This window comes from Leiobunum rupestre, chromosome 6, assembly GCF_980474605.1.
Source record: "Leiobunum rupestre chromosome 6, qqLeiRupe1.1.hap1, whole genome shotgun sequence".
NCBI classification, from domain to species: Eukaryota; Metazoa; Arthropoda; class Arachnida; order Opiliones; family Sclerosomatidae; genus Leiobunum; species Leiobunum rupestre.
In genome coordinates this window covers 26,127,835-26,147,019 of record NC_143389.1, presented here as the reverse complement: position 1 = coordinate 26,147,019, position 19,185 = coordinate 26,127,835, and the positions used below count along the sequence as shown (strand labels likewise).

The window sequence follows — 19,185 nt, the reverse complement described above, 5'->3', positions numbered from 1 at the left end:
ATAGGATTTGTGTCGACCTTGGTGCATCTGACATTACAAGACAGGGTTTTAAAAGCTTTCGACTGCTTTTTAAACAGTTTAAAAAAGATATGTAGAGAAGCCACCAATAAATTTTTAACTTCGGGTAGGATTTATCATCTTTTAGATATTCATTCCATAATTCATCAATGAGGAAAGTAGCGGGTAATGACATTGATTATTAACTTTCTCGCGCTTCCGTCCCGAAGATGGAAATGATTTTCATTTATGGTGTCACTGAAATCGCCGGAGGAGATTTACTGTCACGAAATAGGCGCCTAAGTTCCGCATTCAGCCAATGTGGAATGCGTATTTTCTCTACCGCACCACTTGATATTCACGATGGGATTAAAGTAATAGGTCATCTCGACTTAGAGCTGATATTCGTGTAGGTATCAAGATTTAGGCCTTTGGAACTGAAAAGGGACGAGCAATCGATTGGAAGAGATCAAAAATTTTAACAAAAGGAGGGATTTGTGGCGAAACAGATTTCGCGAATTGGTTTCTTTCGGAGGGATAATAGGGAAACCGATAATTCGCAATTTCCCTTCTAACGATTTCGTTTCTTCTTTCGTTGCAGCCGGAGACATTTTCATTCCTAAATGCCATTCCGAGGTCCACGTCCCGCTGGGATTGCCCCCCGAAACGCCCGTCTTTCAACTGGACATGGTCAATTTAACGGGAAGCGATTTCGGCGGTGGCAATATTACAATCGGTCGGCCCAAGGCCACCAAGAGGGCCTCTTCTTCGGATGATTCATTTCCGGACCAAACACCGCCGCTCGGGGTCATCAACAGAAAGATTCGGAACCTCTTCGCCTTTAACGAGTCAAACGGGAGCCTTTATATTAACAGAGATCCCGCCGGACTCTCCAATATAGGTGAGTGCGCGGACACCCCGAAAGAACAACGAAAATGCTTTTGGAGGGATACACGGATGTTTACTTTTGCCGCTTTGCTCGAAATCTATATCCGTTGCCGATGACTACGCTATTTTTACGTCCTTTAGATTATTAGCACGTATGAAGGATCAAAGAACGAGAACAGTAAATAAAGAAACCGACTGCAGACTTGATCGTCTAGACGTGATGTGGCCTAGGGTCCAACCCTCACTGGTTTTTTACCAAAAAAAGACTTAATATTTTTAGCATTTTGTTTAAGATCGCCCATACTGATAAAGCTTGTTTAGATTTTATGTTTTGATTAATTGCAAGATATAATAGACAGGTTAAGCCAGCACCTGAAAAAGTGATCGGGGGAATTTAAATATATGCCATTTCCATAATTATTCAGGAGCATTTAGCTTTAACAAATAATGTAAAATAACGTGTCCAATTGTACCGTTTAAGATGATAAAGGCAAACTAATGGGCCAATAAATCCGCGTGATTCCTTTTTCTATAGATCTGAGCGCATTCGATATAACGATTCCGCTGGAAGTGAAATATTTCGAAGGCTGCTTCATCCGCATTCGCTTTGAAAAGAATATCGACGAGTGGTGTGACATGACAAATCTGCCGCGCTGCTTCTCCGGATCGAACGTGACGTATTTGATCCCCGAGTCGGTGCCGCCCGGAACCACCTTCGACACTCTCTCGCCGGTGCTAGCTCACAGGATGTGCCAAAACAAGGAAACCTTTCCAATTTACGAAGTTGTAGCAGGTATATACCAGCAATTTTTTTCCTTTCAATATTTACGTTATTTGGACAAAAAGGTCGTCTGTTTATGTCTGCACAGTATTACTACGCATATTAATTAACTAATTTTAAATAAATTTAAATTATACTTTGAGGCACCAACCCATAAAATACGAATAATAAGCTAAGTGTGGTAGCTCTACCTTATAGCTACTGAGACCATCGACTACAAAGTCAACTAGAGGGCTATGTTCTGGAGATTCGTTCTAAAACGCCACACATGGTTCCGCTGGATGACCTATTTTTTACCCCCTCTCATACACTCTCTTTTTGCTTCGCTTCAAGTTCTCAGTGAAAATTATAGTGTTATGGCACACTTTTGGGTGTTAATTCGCTTTGAACCCATTTTAGTAGAGTGATAAGGCCCACCTCCCCACTAAGTCAGTCAGCCACTGCTACAAATATCATAACGAGCTAATAAAAAGGTCCAGGTTTCAAATATGGGCAGATTACCTTTGGTAATTGACGCATTATGTTAAAGAGGAAGCCGAGTTTCACTTTTTCACCAATTTTCACCGTTTACCGTAATTTTGGCCAAGCTCGGGGATGTTAATGGATGATTGACGTTGAAAGCCGACTGTACAACGAGTACGCAAAGTACCGCGAGCTGATTGAATTTAACTCGTATGTTTGATTCCGCCTACGCTCAATGTAAATGACTTTCATCACGTTCCAGCCATTCTCTTGAAAGGATGATGCTCAATACATTAGAGATGGAATTAAAATCTTCCACTCTATCCCACATTAATAGTCAATCATTACGCTCCCAACAATTCAACAACGTTTTTGCTTCAATATTTAGAAATACGGCTGATTTTCTAGTCAAAATTCTTTACCATTGTTGAAATTGTCATAATGGAATAATTGTTCGGTGGATTTTACTTGCTGGACCCATATTATGGCTGGATGTGGCTTTTATTTTGACCTGAAACCAGGGCCGGATAAACCAATAGGCCGAATAGGCCTGGGCCTAGGGCACCAACCCTACAAGGGGCACCAAGAGGGTTCGAAAAAAATAAAAGTACAAAACTTGAATCATTTGCTTTTCACAAAATATTTTCCGGAGTAATTTTAGTAAATGCGTCCACCCCTATGAACCAAAAACTTTTGATTGTCACATTCTCTGACGGACTGCCGTCTAGTCCCTGACGACATACTAAATCTGGCAGCAAAATGAATTTTCCTTCCATTTCTCAATTATAAATTGAGGAAGCGCTTAGCTCGCTATTGAAAGGGGGGCACCAAAATTAACTTGGGGCTAGGGCCCCATAAAGTCTTAATCCGGCCCTGCCTGAAACAACACGTCTATAGCTATGAAATGTCTTTCCGCGATCGACTTGTACGATTGATTAAGGCAGTCGTTGATCAACGCGAATGAGTTATCTGGAACTTGCGAAATTTTAGGTGTCACTTTAGATAATTGGCTAAAAACTATAATTTCGCGGCTTAAACCCAAATACAAGCAAGCAGAACATTTTAACTATTAAATTAAACAGGTATAATACATTTCCGAGGATTAATTTCACTGGATTTTCTAGATTAGCTGTACCCTGTAGTCCGGGTTATACATTCTTTGCAACGACTGTTTTATTACACATACAGTGTACAGATTCAGTAGATTGGAATTACTGTAAATCTGTTGGATTAATCAGGCGTCTCAGAAGTATATGACAAATGGTAAATCTATCACTCAGATACAATAATATAAATATAAAATATAAATTGTTGCAACACCGCAAATAAAGCATCTCCAACTTTAACCAGGATTTAAAATGTAACTCGAGGTTGGCGCTAGGTACTTCCGGCTAATATATTTTTCAATAGACAAGGCTCAATCATAACATTATCAAAGTTAATAGGCTTAAAGTACCCAGAGACGAAACGTTGCATTCCTAGATTTAATAATTTTAAAATAACACTTTTTCTTTGATATAAAAATCTATTTAATGTAAAATAACAGAAAATAAATATTAAAATAAATAGACGCTATTTTGGAATATAAGTTCAATCAGGAAACTGTATAGGTATACACTTGGAATGTCTAAGGAAGATTTTTACGGCCGTGATGAAGCTCGTAGAAATGGGCGTGTCTTAAAGCGGGAAAACTCACGAGAAAAACTCTCGCGCCTCGCTACCCTCATTCGACGGAAACTCGTCATTAAGCCTAGTCATGGTTATTATATTATTAGCTTACCTGATTGTCTCTTTTATAACCCTGAAATTAGGTATCATACACTTCTTTCGCGAAGAAAATTATAATTACTTCAAAATATTAAGTACGATATCAAATTAAGGTTTTTAAATCCATTGTTTTATAAGCCTATTTTGCGCGGGAAAATCGTCTATTTGTTACCATGACGACGCATTCTTTTCGCGTTAGACCTCGAGCCAATGAATTTGAAATGTCGTGTTACGTCTTACACTTGACGTCAGTGGCGTAGACAATGGGAGGGTTTCAGTGTCTAAACCCCTCCCTTGGTCCTACCTTTGACTGTACTAAATTTCCACCCCTTCTCTTCCCCCTTCTTAAGATTCACATACTTCGTCCCTCCCCTTGATGAATTCCTGGCTACGCCACTGCTTGACGTAGTTAAGCCCCGCCTTTTTCTCGACGCGCTTTCGTATCACCGTCCCAATGGAACCTTAGACATTCCAAGTGTATACCTCTATAGTTTCCTGGTTCAATACTTTATATATTTTATTAACGGTAAATAAAATTAAATTTGGAATATCAGAATGTGGATCGTAATTAGAGGTCTGGGCCGATTTGATATGGGTCGGCAGCGGCGTTTGACCCAAAATATACCGGCGGCGGCGGCTTACGCGGCCGTTTAGGCCTACGGCGGCGGCGTCTTCGGCGTGGCCAAAATGACCGGCGGCGGCGGCGTAAGCCGGCGTTTGTATAAATTTTAGAGCTATTTCTTGTAGCGACAGTTTAAAAAACACGCGACCAGAAGGGCACGGGCAAATACCAACTCGTACTAGTCCTTCCATGGAATAATTAATGTACTTCGCACAGGGATGCCCCGTTCCCGAATATTTGCTTCGGGCAATTGTTAAATGTGCGCTCTGGCGGAACTAACTAACTAATGATAACCGGGGAAGAAGGAAAAGGGGTGAGGGGAGGGAAACTACAAATGTAGCTCAGCAGCTGGAAATCACGTGGGACTGGCTCAGTTTGTAAAACGTTTGTTTTAATGTTTTAATGTGCGAAGTACATTAATTAGTCCATGGTCCTTCCGAGGATGGCCACTGGCCTGACGTCAAACGACATCCAAAATTATTTGCAGTTATAACGGGTCGAAATTCGGATGAAGGCTCGATATTGGCTTTTTATTTTTTTGGTCGTGCTCCACGATAACGCTCTGCAGTGGCGTAGACAAGGAGGGTTCAATGTCAACCCCCTGGGCCTACCTTGACTATACTAAATTGACATCCCCCTCTAGACACCCCTCTTAATATTAACATTCTTGGACCCCTTTGAAGAAATTCTGGCTACGCCCTTGACGCTCTGAGCCTTCCAATCAGAAATAAATCCGAGTTACGAATAATATCATTTTTGCTGCCGAAGGTTATCATCGCACGGTGAACATACATATTGCTATTTTGATATGTTATTTTCCATTTAAATATAATTTTAGGTATCATGATGTGATTTTATAAACGTATTGGACGTCTAAAATGCAGTATATCAAATGCTTCATTTATTGAATTTAAAGTAAGTCTCGGATTGGCCATAGAGGTAACCTGCCCGATGGCGTGGATCCCATGGACCGTTCACGAAGTGGGCCTCCGTAAACATGGTAGCGTTATAGTTGTTAAAGCTGGGACCCATAGTCTCCGAGCAACCAAAAAATATTAGACCCAGTCCGCCACTGATTATTATAATGCAATTTTCGAAAACATATCGATAAACCAAGCAACATTTAAATTTAAAGATAATTAAAATGTGGATAAGCCTTGGTTATATTAGTGACTCTCTCTATAGCCAAGATAGCAATGCTGGAATCTATTGACGCTAAGTGAAAATGCTATTACTCTGCGTCGACCGAAATCCGAAAACTAAAATTTGACGTTCGACGTCGTGTTCAAACGTAGTTATTTTCGCGTAAATGAAAACCAAGCTTAATATACCAAATAAAAATTGTGTAAAGAAAAAAAAACGGTGGCGCGCCGTTCTTTGAATCGGCGTCGGCGGCAGCGCGATCGGCGCGTTCAAAATTATCGGCGGCGGCGGCGTTTAGCGGCGGCGCAAGCCTCTAATCGTAATAACTTTACCGAATAAATAAATTTTTGTCCAAAGACGTTTTAGTAGTCCTACATGTACGTATACAGTATAATTTAAACCATAGGTTAGTCTATAAATATGATTATACTATTAACTTTTATTTGATTAATATTAATTTTTAATCATTTCAATTCATGTACGAGCTCGTAGTAATGCGTTATATATATATATATCTCTCTCTCAGGACACAGCGTCCTATTTCAGGGTTCATCTTGATTTTAGGTCTAGAGCGCCATCTCATGAATGGAACACGATACATTTTTCATAAGTATTATTGTTATAATAATTATAATTTTGTAAATTTTTTATAAAATTAGCTATAAATTTAAAAAAAATTGTATTTGTGAAAGCTGCCATTCTTAATACTTTCGATTCCGCTCGCTAGATGACGGCATCTGACTCTTACAAAAATATAAATAAAAATTGTATAATTATACTCACAAGGAGACTACCCGAGGTGGTTATCACCGATTTTGTTGAAACTCGAGGGTTCGGTAGACCTTATGGTAGTATGAAAATTGCCAAAGGGAAAAGTTGCAATGGGCTTTAGTTTTCCTATGGCAACCGAAAATGTTTTTGACCTCTCCATTTAAAAAAGCATGGGATTTTCTCAGTTACCCGAATTTTGTAAAATTTAATCAAAATTTATCAATTTTACCCAAAATCATTGATCAATTTTACGCAAAATAGGTCAAATTTATCTATTTGGGTAAGTTTGAAAATATATATTTTTTAATTTTTTTAAGTAAGTAAAAGTACCCTGTGAAACCGATAAAATCCCATGCTTTTTTAAATGGAGATTTTTTTGTTTTGAGAGATCAAAAACATTTTCGGTTGTCATGGGAAAACTAAAGCTCATTGCAACTTTTCCCGTTGGAAATTTTCATACTACCATAATGTCTACCTAACCCCCGAGTTTCAACAAAATCGGTGATAACCACCTTGGGTAGTCTCCTTGTCAGTTACCGATTATGAAAGGCAAAATATCTATTACATTAGGCGGAAAGATAAGAGTACGACTTTTCGGTAAATAGTTGGCGGGTATTTCGAACTTCGCCAACTTTAGTTTTATTCCTAAAGGTTCCTGCACGTGTTTTATTAAACCCTTTTAGAAATGTCTATTGCGTAAATTTCAAATAGATATTAACGTAGATTATAATTTTTAAGCTTCATTATAGATTTTTTTGTATTATGCAACTAAACAATCATCAAATCGCGAGTTTATGTACGTCAACGAGGTAATCTCGGCAGTACCCGTTCTATACTTATCCTGTAATCGCCTAACTGAATGTTTTTAGGTATGCCTCAGTTGTAGTACTAAAAATAAATTATAACTGTTTTTAAATCTAAACTATGTTAATTAATTTATTATCACTTTGAAATATAACTCAATAGTTGGTATTTTCCAAAATTATACTACGCGCTGTTATGCCGGAAATTCGTGCTAGTATCTTTCCGAAAAATGTACCAACTATTTTGCCTTTCTTGACCACTGACAATGTGAGTATACATGGAAATGAAAACTATGCCGGTACCCAGTTCTTCCTGTTCTTGACGGTTTTGATATTATAAAGAATCTAACCGTTCCAGGAGAGCTTTAAGCTTCCGCTTTTACGTCTTCGATAGACAAATTTTATTCCGAAGATTTAAGAAAATTATGCAGAATTCTTTTAAAAAAGGGATATTACTTTGAAGTTAATAGTAAGCGTAGGGAGCTTTTGGCTCGCGTGACATGAAGGGCTTGCCACCAACTGCACCCTCCTACGCGGTATAACCCGGCTACCGGAATTAATGGCATTAAAAGCTGCTAGATGACTTGGACTTAACGTGGTGGCTTGAGTGTTAGCCTACCAGATAATTATTATTATTATTATTATTGTCAACGATCTAGGTCAAAAGGTCATGGAGCGTGACTGAAGTCTTATGGACTTTTGATCCAGCTAATTTTATTTTATTTTTACATATTTATACATTTTTTTTTGATGAAGTAAAACCAAATCCTGTATGATAAATATTTACAAACCTTTCCTTATTGCTATTAATTGACGATTAAGCATTTAAGCGAAAAACTTTGAATTCCCGAAGGATCGAGCCTGTTGACGGTGGACAGAAAAACTGGTGCCTTATCTCTTCTTTCCCCTCTGGACGCTGAAACCAACGTTTCTCACAACTTCATCATTACGTGCACTACTAGAAATCTTCACGGTGGATATACGCATCATTCCATGAACGGGACCATTGTCATAGTCGACATTAACGACAACGGTCCGCACCTTCAGCTGGGACAAGCCACTCTCCTCTACTACAACGTTACCAAAGTGAGGAATAGGTTTATTAAAAGTTCCTCATTGTCCACACGTTTTTTTTTGGCTATTTTAAGACCGACCAATCTGTTACTAAACTAAAAATGTTCCAAATTCTTTTTTTTTTAATGAAGCAGAAAGCTTTTTCAATACATTAATTGTTTCTTTATAAAGAGGGTCAATCCATGTGAAATAACCTAGGATCAGTGGTGGATTAACTACCACTTGGACTCTTAGGCTTCAGCTTTAGTAAGCCCATTCGGACCTTGTTTTAGCTACGTTTCGGCCCCCTAAATAAAGGCAAGATTCTGGGCCCCTATGTGTAAGCCTACTCAGCCTTTTGGTTAGCCTGGCACATTACCTTACCAATGGTGAAGTTAAATTTAATTAAATTTTAATAAATAAACAACTTTTAGTCATGAAGTATCTTGTCATTTTCATCTAAATTTTTTTTTTTAAATACTTTACCAATATTTACAGGGTTTTTGTACTTCATTAAAGTAGGCTTCAAATAAAGCCACACGCAAAATTTCGGTTTTCTAGCTTTAATATTGATGATTACTTTTTCATTTAATGAGCTTCCTGTAAAATTATTCAATACTAGTAAAAACTTCTAACCTAGTCACATTTTATACTATAAATATTGCTTCAAAATCTATGTAATATCTATGTAATATCAACCATGAGAAACATTGGCTAACAGTTTTAAAATCATTTTAAAATTTTAATTGCGTAACTAAACTAAGGGGTTCCGATATTATCTCCAAATAACTTGGAAAACGATGTTCAAGTTCATAGAGAATATCACTGCTCAATTTTATTATTCAAATTATATCCTTAATGGTGTGTGCAGCTTGCACCGACTACTAGTTGGCTGGATTAACCCGCGTATTATTTGCCAAAAGATTGATAAATTTGGTTTTAAAGTCAAATAGACTTCTATTGAAATTGACCAAGATTTTGTTCCTATTTAACTATATTTGTTAATTTTCATTTCTTCTATATAGACTGGACCAACGGAGATTTCCTTGAGCGTTCTGGACTTTGATTCAAGAAGAGTAAACAATATATCAATGACAAAATCCGGAGACTACCTAAACCTGTTCCGAATTGAACATGATCCATTTCATCATATTTTTGAAAATGTAATCCTTCCAAATAATTGGAAGGTTATGATGTTTTTTGCCTGTGAGTACGTACAATTTTTTCATCCATTTTGCAATATCATAGTTACATACGCGTTCAAACCTAGAATTATTGAAAAAAAAGGCATTGACGTGTTCGGAAACCTTTGCAGAAACCCAAAACAAATATTTTGAGACAATAAAATCATATGCAGATAATCACTGTAAGCTTGGCTAAGTGACCATTGGTTAACGTAACCATCGTCCCGTTTTGAACGAGACTGTCACTTTTTTCGGTACTCCGTCCCGGTGTCCCCGGGGAAACCTTCTGGACGTAGAATTGTCCCGTTTTCAGTGAAGAGTGTCCGATAGCATAAGTGAAGTAATCCGTGGCGCTTGCTTGACGGAGCGCGCGGGCGGCGTTGTTGGCAACGTCACCTCGCCCGCCACCCGCGTCTCGTCAACATCTACTTCACTGGCCCTTCTCTTGCGCGCCGTCTGACGTGATTTGCGATTCTTTTTCATTGCAATTCGTTCCTGATTTTTGCGTATTGTAGTCTGCTGAGGTTAGGAAGTGGTAACCTGTTGTGTTTTGAGTAGTTTTTTAACAATGTCCCGTTTTGAGTGAAAATAAAAATGGTCACGTTACCATTGGTGTCTGCAGTGGAGGAGACAAACGCCATGAGCTATGAACTCACTATTAAAGGTTTTAAGTTTCCTTCCGCCTTAGAAAACGTATGAAGATTCACCTCCCCCCAGTATATTGTCTGGTTGAGTCCATATCAACTTCTAAGCCCAGGTTTAAAAGCAAATTTAACCCTTAATATGTATGAAAAAAAAATAGTATTACCTAGACTGTGTACTAAAAAGGGTTTTTGAAAAGGGTACAATGGTTTAATAGCGTTTATACCATTACGATAAATTTTTTGAAAAACCACATTTTTGGGGAAAGCGATTCTGATACATGACAAGTAAGTTTATGAATAAATTAACGCAAAAAATAGCTAAAGAGAAATGCTGCTACAAACCTGTTCAACTTGCAATTTTTGGTATTGTTAAGAGAAATTTGTTGGAGTTATTCAACTCTAGATGGAGCTTAAGTCAACGATTTTTAGGAAATTTTGCGCGAAATATTTCAGATTTATATCGAGCATTTCTTGTTTCAAAATCTTGCTATCTTTTCTTGCATATGAACTGATGATAAATGTATGTCAATAGTTATCAAATTTGATCCCTAGCATAAAAAAAATAAAACACAATAAATGATGTATTACATAACAATCGCATTTGTTTTAGATTGAACCGTAATTTTCTTTTCATTTCGTTGGCTGCTTATTTAGTGATTTATTCGATTTTATAGAACTCAAGAAAGATGTTTTAGAAAGTTATATTCTACATGGCGCTACCTGAGAGGAGGAGTCAAGGGAGTCGAGAAACGTTACTTTTGAAAAATAATTAATAAGAGTTATCAAGTATTTTTACATTAGACTAACTCATTATTTAATTTTTAATATTAATAAATTTCAATTATTACATTATTAATACAATTATTATAGATATAAAACTGAAAATTGGTTAATTTAGACTCGCTTGACTTTTACTCTCAGTTGGCGATGTGCTTGTGGCGATAAATGGTTCTCAATTAATGCTACATGATAACACACAACATGTTTCTTTCTATTTCAGATGTGTATCCTCGTGGAAATATATCATTTCCCGGTCCGTTGTACATTTTCGACGTTATATTTGAAGACCAAGGCTTATACAGTAGCAATTCTCACAACCAGGTAATAAATATTTCCGATTGAAAACCTTTATAAAATATACAGTTTTCAGCTCCTACGGTAAACCATGATGTAGGCCCAAAATCTTAAGGAAAGTTTATTCTTTGGAATAATGTCGGTGGTTTTGATCAAAAACGAACATTCTATAGGGTCATCAACAACTTGAGGTTGAGGAATAAAGACCAACTAATTTCCGAAAATAAATTTCATTATAAAAGTGGTGAACATTTACTTAATTATCATGAAAATTAATTAATTGGTCAATTAAAATTACATTTAAGTTTTGTACCATATTCATAGAATTAAAAAGCACGTGACTCACCAAGTTTAACATATTATGTAATATTTGTTTAATATTTCTATTAATTTTTGTTTTAACTTTCAGGTGAAATATACAATTCAACTACATAATATTACTGCCGAAATAAAAGAACTTAATGTAACTGAAGATGTTTACAATGTTAACAAAACAGCCTCTCAATTTTATAAGGTAATTTAGTGATTACGTAATCGATTACAGATTTAGCACTACCAAAGGCAGTTCTCACTGTAATCGGTGTACAGAAAGAAGTGGTTAGAGGGGTTTTCTTTAAACTAATATCAATCCATTCGAAAAATCCGAAATTTCAATCTTATTGCGTTTTCTAAATGCGAACAATGGGATGGCTTAAGCTTATTAAATAGTTTTAATATGATGTACTCTTATAGAAAATCGTCTAATTTGATAGATAAACAACGTGGATTTAATACAATTCGTTAATATTAGTGAGAAAAGAGTGCGATTTTAAATAGTGGTTTCAGATATCATCATAGAATTTATATAACCACGTAATTCATGTTACAAAATATGTCCATTCTAAGTTTTCTAATTAGGCCTACAAATTTCTTAGTTAATCGTTTTATTTTGTAAGCAATTTTATTAAAACATTCAATTCCATTAAGCTTTTTAAGGAAAACAGAAAAACATATTTTCGAGTCAGCAAAGAGATTTTCTTAGAATTATTACACTGTTATTAAATGTTTAAAATATGAAGCCTCAAAATATACTGAGCAGCCTTAGAGGATCTTCGTGGCTTTTGTATACTATATAAGTAGAAGGAAAGTGAGGGTGTGGCTCCGATCCCGGGGTCGGGGTCAGGTTCGGGATCGGGGTCCGGGATTTAAGGGGTGAAATGAGGGTAAAATCGTCGAAAAGTCAATGTATTTAGGGTATTTATCGCGACGATTTGTTTTTTCGTATATCAACATATTGTGTCCAGGCCAACTTGTTCATTTATCTACGCTTATCTCGAAAGATACTTGAACGTATATCTTATCAAGTTTTATCGTACGGAATAAGTTGAAATGATGTAAAAATTGATAACCTAGGCGACGCGTGCGCAGATTACCCCGGGGGACGCGGTTAATTTGAATTTAAGAGTGTTTTGACGTCATGGAATATTCGTTGTTAAAGTAGAATGGAAATATTTTTAAACTTCATTTCAATATCATTGTAGTACTTAAATATGCTTGACACTTGAACCAATCTCACGAGTATTTCTTAAAACGAATATCTCGATCGCGTTTTATCGTACGAAATAAGTGGAAATTATGTAAGTTGTATGATACTTGATAACCTAGGCAGGAAGATAGCGCGCGCGTGCGCGGATTACCTGGGAGGCGCGGATTGCCCGGGCGCGCGGTTAATTTGAATTTAAAACATGGATTCCCTCTCCGAAATAATTCATGTACCCAAAATTGGACCGCAAGTTTTTTTTCTTTTAGGGGAATCTCTATGGGAGTTTAACATTACAATAAAGCTAATAGGTCCAGTTTGGGGTAATTTTGGTCCGAAATGGGGTACATAGGGCCGAAAATGGTGACTTTGGTCGTTTTAAGGGTACTTTTGGTCTATATTGGTCCATTTTTGGGTACATCAGAAAAGCAGTTGGAAAAACGAAGAGCCTTATTTTTTTTTCCACCCATCTCCAAACTCCAAAAATTTATTGCTATAATTTATTTATCCCTTCCGTAGGTATAAAATAAGATAAAAACCACTTACCTATATTTTAATTACGGTAAATTAAAAATACTTAATTAGTGTACTAAGTTACGTTTAAAAGAACCTTTTGTAACAATTCCAATATGTAAATATAGGTATAAGGATTGAAAAAATACTTAAAGTGGTTTTACTGATAAACTCTAAAGGAATTTAACTTTAAAGGGTATCTTAGATTATTGTTTTTAATTTTATTCAAGTTGAAAACGTATTAAGAGTCCTTCAAAGTACTATAAAAGGATTTTATTTACGAACTTAATTCATATTTTCTTCAAACTTTCAATTCGCTTTTATTACTATTTAAATACGGTAAAATATAATTCTTATACACAAATATAGTCAGAAAGATACTATAAAACACTAAAATTAAAATTAAATTAAATTTGTGTGGATAAGATTTGTAAATATCATTTTGAAACTAATAACTTTCACGCTTTATTTAAGTCAAGCCAATAAAAACAATTACCTATATTTTAAATACGGTAAAATATAAATACATTTCCGATATGTAAATAGGTAGAATAACACTATGAAAAGTTCCTTTTTCTTCTTTTAATACGACAACACACAACTCTGATACGCAAATTTATAAAGAAAATATATAAAAAAAATTACTCTACGTTCGATACGTTAAAATACATTTCCGATACCCAAATATAGATAAAGAAATACTATAAAATGTAAAAAGGTAGAAAAATACTACACATTAACCATTATGAATTTAAGCTTACAACATCCTTCACGTATAGAGCATAACATATATGTTCAGAGTTAACTTGTTTCCTCGTTATCTTTATCGCATGTCTTTTAAATAGCGTATGGAATAAGTTAAGAATGTACTGAAATTATGTATGTTTAAACCTCGTAGAATAAAGAGTAAAACATATGTTCAGAGTCGGCTTGATTACTAAAGCGAATAACACAGAGACGTTTCCGGTGTAGTCACGTAGGAAGAAAAATACTACAACACTCTCTATACTCTACATTCAACACGTTAAAATATACTTCCGAAATGCCAATATAGGTAGTAAAATACTACAAAATCTCTATACTTTACCTTCAATACGTTAAATTACATTCCAATATGTAAATATAGGAGGAAAAATACTACAAAAGCCTCTTTTCTTGGCGTTCAATATGTTAAAATAGATTTCTGAAATGCAAATGTAGGTAGTAAATACTACAAAATCTCTATACTCTACCTTCAATACGTTAAATTACATTCCAATATGTAAATATAGGTAGTAAATACTACAAAAGCCTCTTTTCTTGGCGTTCAATATGTTAAAATAGATTTCTGAAATGCAAATATAGGTAGTAAATACTACAAAAGCCTCTTTTCTTGGCGTTCAATATGTTAAAATAGATTTCTGAAATGCAAATATAGGTAGTAATTACTACAAAAGCCTCTTACTCTACGTTCAATACGTTAAATTAATGATATGCCTCCGATCGAATCGTTAATTTTTTCCTATTTAAATATACGCATTTAAATTAGAATTGCTTCTAGTGTTCGGCAGTCGATTAATTTTTATCCACAAATTTTCCGATTTATTTAAAAAACGTTGGTAAAAAGAATATCATTTTAACTTATTTAATTGTGTTTTTTACCCAACCAAGCATTTATTTGAATAAAAGTGGTATTTATTTAAATAACAATTTTTATTTAACTATTGGTTAAATGTTTAAATAATCGAAAGTGAACAAGCCTATTTTTTAAATAAAACAAACAGACTTTAGAGTTGATAAGATTTGTAAATTTCATTTGAAACTAATAATTTTCACGCTTTAGTTAAGTCAAGCAATTACATTTTTAAAAATGAAAGAAGTTAAACAATATAAAAATTTGTAAATATTGTAAATATTTTTAGGTAATAAAGAAATTAAGAAATGTTTTAATTAAAATATCTTTCATTTTCTACTACATTTTTAAAAATGAAAGAAGTTTAACAATATAATTATTCTAATATAATTTCAAAATCAGGTATTATTTAAAGTACAAATGCATAATTTAGTGAAGCAATTCTTATTTAAATACTTTTATTTAATTAATTTGTGTATCTGAAATGTATTTATTGAAAAATAAGTGGGTTTTACTATTTATCACGGTTATATATATATATATATATATATATATATTGGAATTGTTACAAAAGGTTCTTTTAAACGAAACTTAGTACATTAATTTATTTTGGAAGTTCAAAACGTATTAAGAGCCCTTCAGAGTACTATAAAAGGATTTCATTTACAAACTAAATTAATATTTTCTTCAAACTTTCAATTCGTTATAATTTGAATTTAAATGAAAACATCATGGATTATAGGTGCGTAATCTACTATTAGACCGAACTAATTAAAAAATACTTAAAGTAAGTGGTTTTACTGATAAACTCTAAAGGAATTTTGGAATTTTCTAGAATAGCAAAGTAAAACTAAAACGTAAACCAAGTTTAAAACGAAACTAATAACTGGGAGAAAGGTTGAAGTAAGTAATTTTTTTGATTTTTCGTTTTTTAATTTTTGAGTTCCCTATATTATTATAAACTAAATTAAATATAATTTTTGAAAATTTGTGATAAAAGATCTGCTCCTTCGTGTTTTACATATATTTAAAAACTCGAGATTTTAATGAATTGTTTTCAAAGCATGAAAAATATAGCAGATCCTTTGATTTTAATTGTAGTTAGTAGTTACTTAAAAAAAGTCGCTAGCTGACTTGGAGCTGGTGTAGTTAAATTTTAAAAATGTGTATTTTAAATTTTGTTTGTAAAAGTTTTTTTTTTGAAAAAGTTTAGTATTATAGTTTAAATTTATTAAATAAAATAAAATATAAATTATACATTTGGTTTAGTATTTTACTATTGCAAGTAAAATTAATAGTAATTTCAATTACTTTTTTAGTTTTTTTTTTGACAAATATGCAAACTATTTAGTTATTTCAAAAACAAATACGTCGAATTATTTAGTATTCGAAATACTATTGGTTAGTTTTTGTATATTTAATTTTATTTTTCAGAACAATTTCTCTTTGTCTAGCTTCTTGTAACTTTAATTTAGATGGCCTTAAAGCCAAGTATTTAACAAATTTTGTAACCAAGTAGATGGAGCTTTAAACAATTTTTCAGTCATGTAGTCAAGGAAATGTTCAAATATACGTGTATTTGGTCATTTTGATGGTCAAATAGCCCAGTATGGAACTGCGAGATGATAGTCAGACATTGAGACGCGGGTGGCGCCCGTGCCCCAGCGTCCGCGCCCTCGCCCTGATGGTGCCCCGAGCTTCCGTCGACGTCTGAAATGTGAAATGGGGCACCGACGGGGCTGGCGCGGACGCTGGGGCACGGGCGCCACCCGCGTCTCAATGTCTGACTATCATCTCGCAGTTCCATACTGGGCTATTTGACCATCAAAATGACCAAATACACGTATATTTGAACATTTCCTTGACTACATGACTGAAAAATTGTTTAAAGCTCCATCTACTTGGTTACAAAATTTGTTAAATACTTGGCTTTAAGGCCATCTAAATTAAAGTTACAAGAAGCTAGACAAAGAGAAATTGTTCTGAAAAATAAAATTAAATATATAAAAACTAACCAATAGTATTTCGAATACCAAATAATTCGACGTATTTGTTTTTGAAATAACTAAATAGTTTGCATATTTGTCAAAAAAAAAACTAAAAAGGTAATTGAAATTACTATTAATTTTACTTGCAATAGTAAAATACTAAACCAAATGTATAATTTAAATTTTATTTTATTTAATAAATTTAAACTATAATACTAAACTTTTTCAAAAAAAAAAACTTTTACAAACAAAATTTAAAATACACATTTTTAAAATTTAACTACACCAGCTCCAAGTCAGCTAGCGACTTTTTTTAAGTAACTACTAACTACAATTAAAATCAAAGGATCTGCTATATTTTTCATGCTTTGAAAACAATTCATTAAAATCTCGAGTTTTTAAATATATGTAAAACACGAAGGAGCAGATCTTTTATCACAAATTTTCAAAAATTATATTTAATTTAGTTTATAATAATATAGGGAACTCAAAAATTAAAAAACGAAAAATCAAAAAAATTACTTACTTCAACCTTTCTCCCAGTTATTAGTTCCGTTTTAAACTTGGTTTACGTTTTAGTTTTACTTTGCTATTCTAGAAAATTCCAAAATTCCTTTAGAGTTTATCAGTAAAACCACTTACTTTAAGTATTTTTTAATTAGTTCGGTCTAATAGTAGATTACGCACCTATAATCCATGATGTTTTCATTTAAATTCAAATTATAACGAATTGAAAGTTTGAAGAAAATATTAATTTAGTTTGTAAATGAAATCCTTTTATAGTACTCTGAAGGGCTCTTAATACGTTTTGAACTTCCAAAATAAATTTATGTACTAAGTTACGTTTAAAAGAACCTTTTGTAACAATTCCAATATATATATATAAAAAAAACCGTGATAAATAGTAAAACCCACTTATTTTTCAATTAATACATTTCAGATACACAAATTAATTAAATAAAAGTATTTAAATAAGAATTGCTTCACTAGATTATGCATTTGTACTTTAAATAATACCTGATTTTGAAATTATATTAGAATAATTATATTGTTAAACTTCTTTCATTTTTAAAAATGTAGTAGAAAATGAAAGATATTTTAATTAAAACAGTTCTTAATTTCTTTATTACCTAAAAATATTTACAATATTTACAAATTTTTATATTGTTTAACTTCTTTCATTTTTTTAAAAATGTACTTGCTTGACTTAAATAAAGCGTGAAAATTATTAGTTTCAAATGGTATTTACAAATCTTATCAACTCTAAAGTCTGTTTGTTTTATTTAAAAAATAGGCTTGTTCACTTTCGATTATTTAAACATTTAACAATTTTTATTTAACTATTGGTTATTTAAATAAATACCACTTTTATTCAAATAAATGCTTGGTTGGGTAAAAAAAACAATTAAATAAGTTAAAATGATATTCTTTTTACCAACGTTTTTTAAATAAATCGGAAAATTTGTGGATAAAAATTAATCGACTGCCGAACACTAGAAGCAATTCTAATTTAAATGCGTATATTTAAATAGGAAAAAATTAACGATTCGATCGGAGGCATATCATTAATTTAACGTATTGAACGTAGAGTAAGAGGCTTTTGTAGTAATTACTACCTATATTTGCATTTCAGAAATCTATTTTAACATATTGAACGCCAAGAAAAGAGGCTTTTGTAGTATTTACTACCTATATTTGCATTTCAGAAATCTATTTTAACATATTGAACGCCAAGAAAAGAGGCTTTTGTAGTATTTACTACCTATATTTACATATTGGAATGTAATTTAACGTATTGAAGGTAGAGTATAGAGATTTTGTAGTATTTACTACCTACATTTGCATTTCAGAAATCTATTTTAACATATTGAACGCCAAGAAAAGAGGCTTTTGTAGTATTTTTCCTCCTATATTTACATATTGGAATGTAATTTAACGTATTGAAGGTAAAGTATAGAGATTTTGTAGTATTTTACTACCTATATTGGCATTTCGGAAGTATATTTTAACGTGTTGAATGTAGAGTATAGAGAGTGTTGTAGTATTTTTCTTCCTACGTGACTACACCGGAAACGTCTCTGTGTTATTCGCTTTAGTAATCAAGCCGACTCTGAACATATGTTTTACTCTTTATTCTACGAGGTTTAAACATACATAATTTCAGTACATTCTTAACTTATTCCATACGCTATTTAAAAGACATGCGATAAAGATAACGAGGAAACAAGTTAACTCTGAACATATATGTTATGCTCTATACGTGAAGGATGTTGTAAGCTTAAATTCATAATGGTTAATGTGTAGTATTTTTCTACCTTTTTACATTTTATAGTATTTCTTTATCTATATTTGGGTATCGGAAAT

General features: G+C 33.4%; 1 protein-coding gene across 1 annotated transcript in view; it reads left to right on the top strand.

Annotated features, from left to right (window-relative positions):
- Ret (protein kinase receptor Ret oncogene) overlaps nt 1–19,185 on the top strand; it is a 76,762-nt gene that overhangs the window by 40,023 nt on the left and 17,554 nt on the right. Inside the window, exons 2-7 of the mRNA XM_090179287.1 lie at nt 599–898; nt 1,421–1,678; nt 8,088–8,320; nt 9,313–9,493; nt 11,116–11,216; nt 11,599–11,703. Coding sequence (XP_090035413.1) covers nt 599–898; nt 1,421–1,678; nt 8,088–8,320; nt 9,313–9,493; nt 11,116–11,216; nt 11,599–11,703 — 1,178 coding nt within the window. The remainder of the gene's footprint in view (nt 1–598; nt 899–1,420; nt 1,679–8,087; nt 8,321–9,312; nt 9,494–11,115; nt 11,217–11,598; nt 11,704–19,185) is intronic.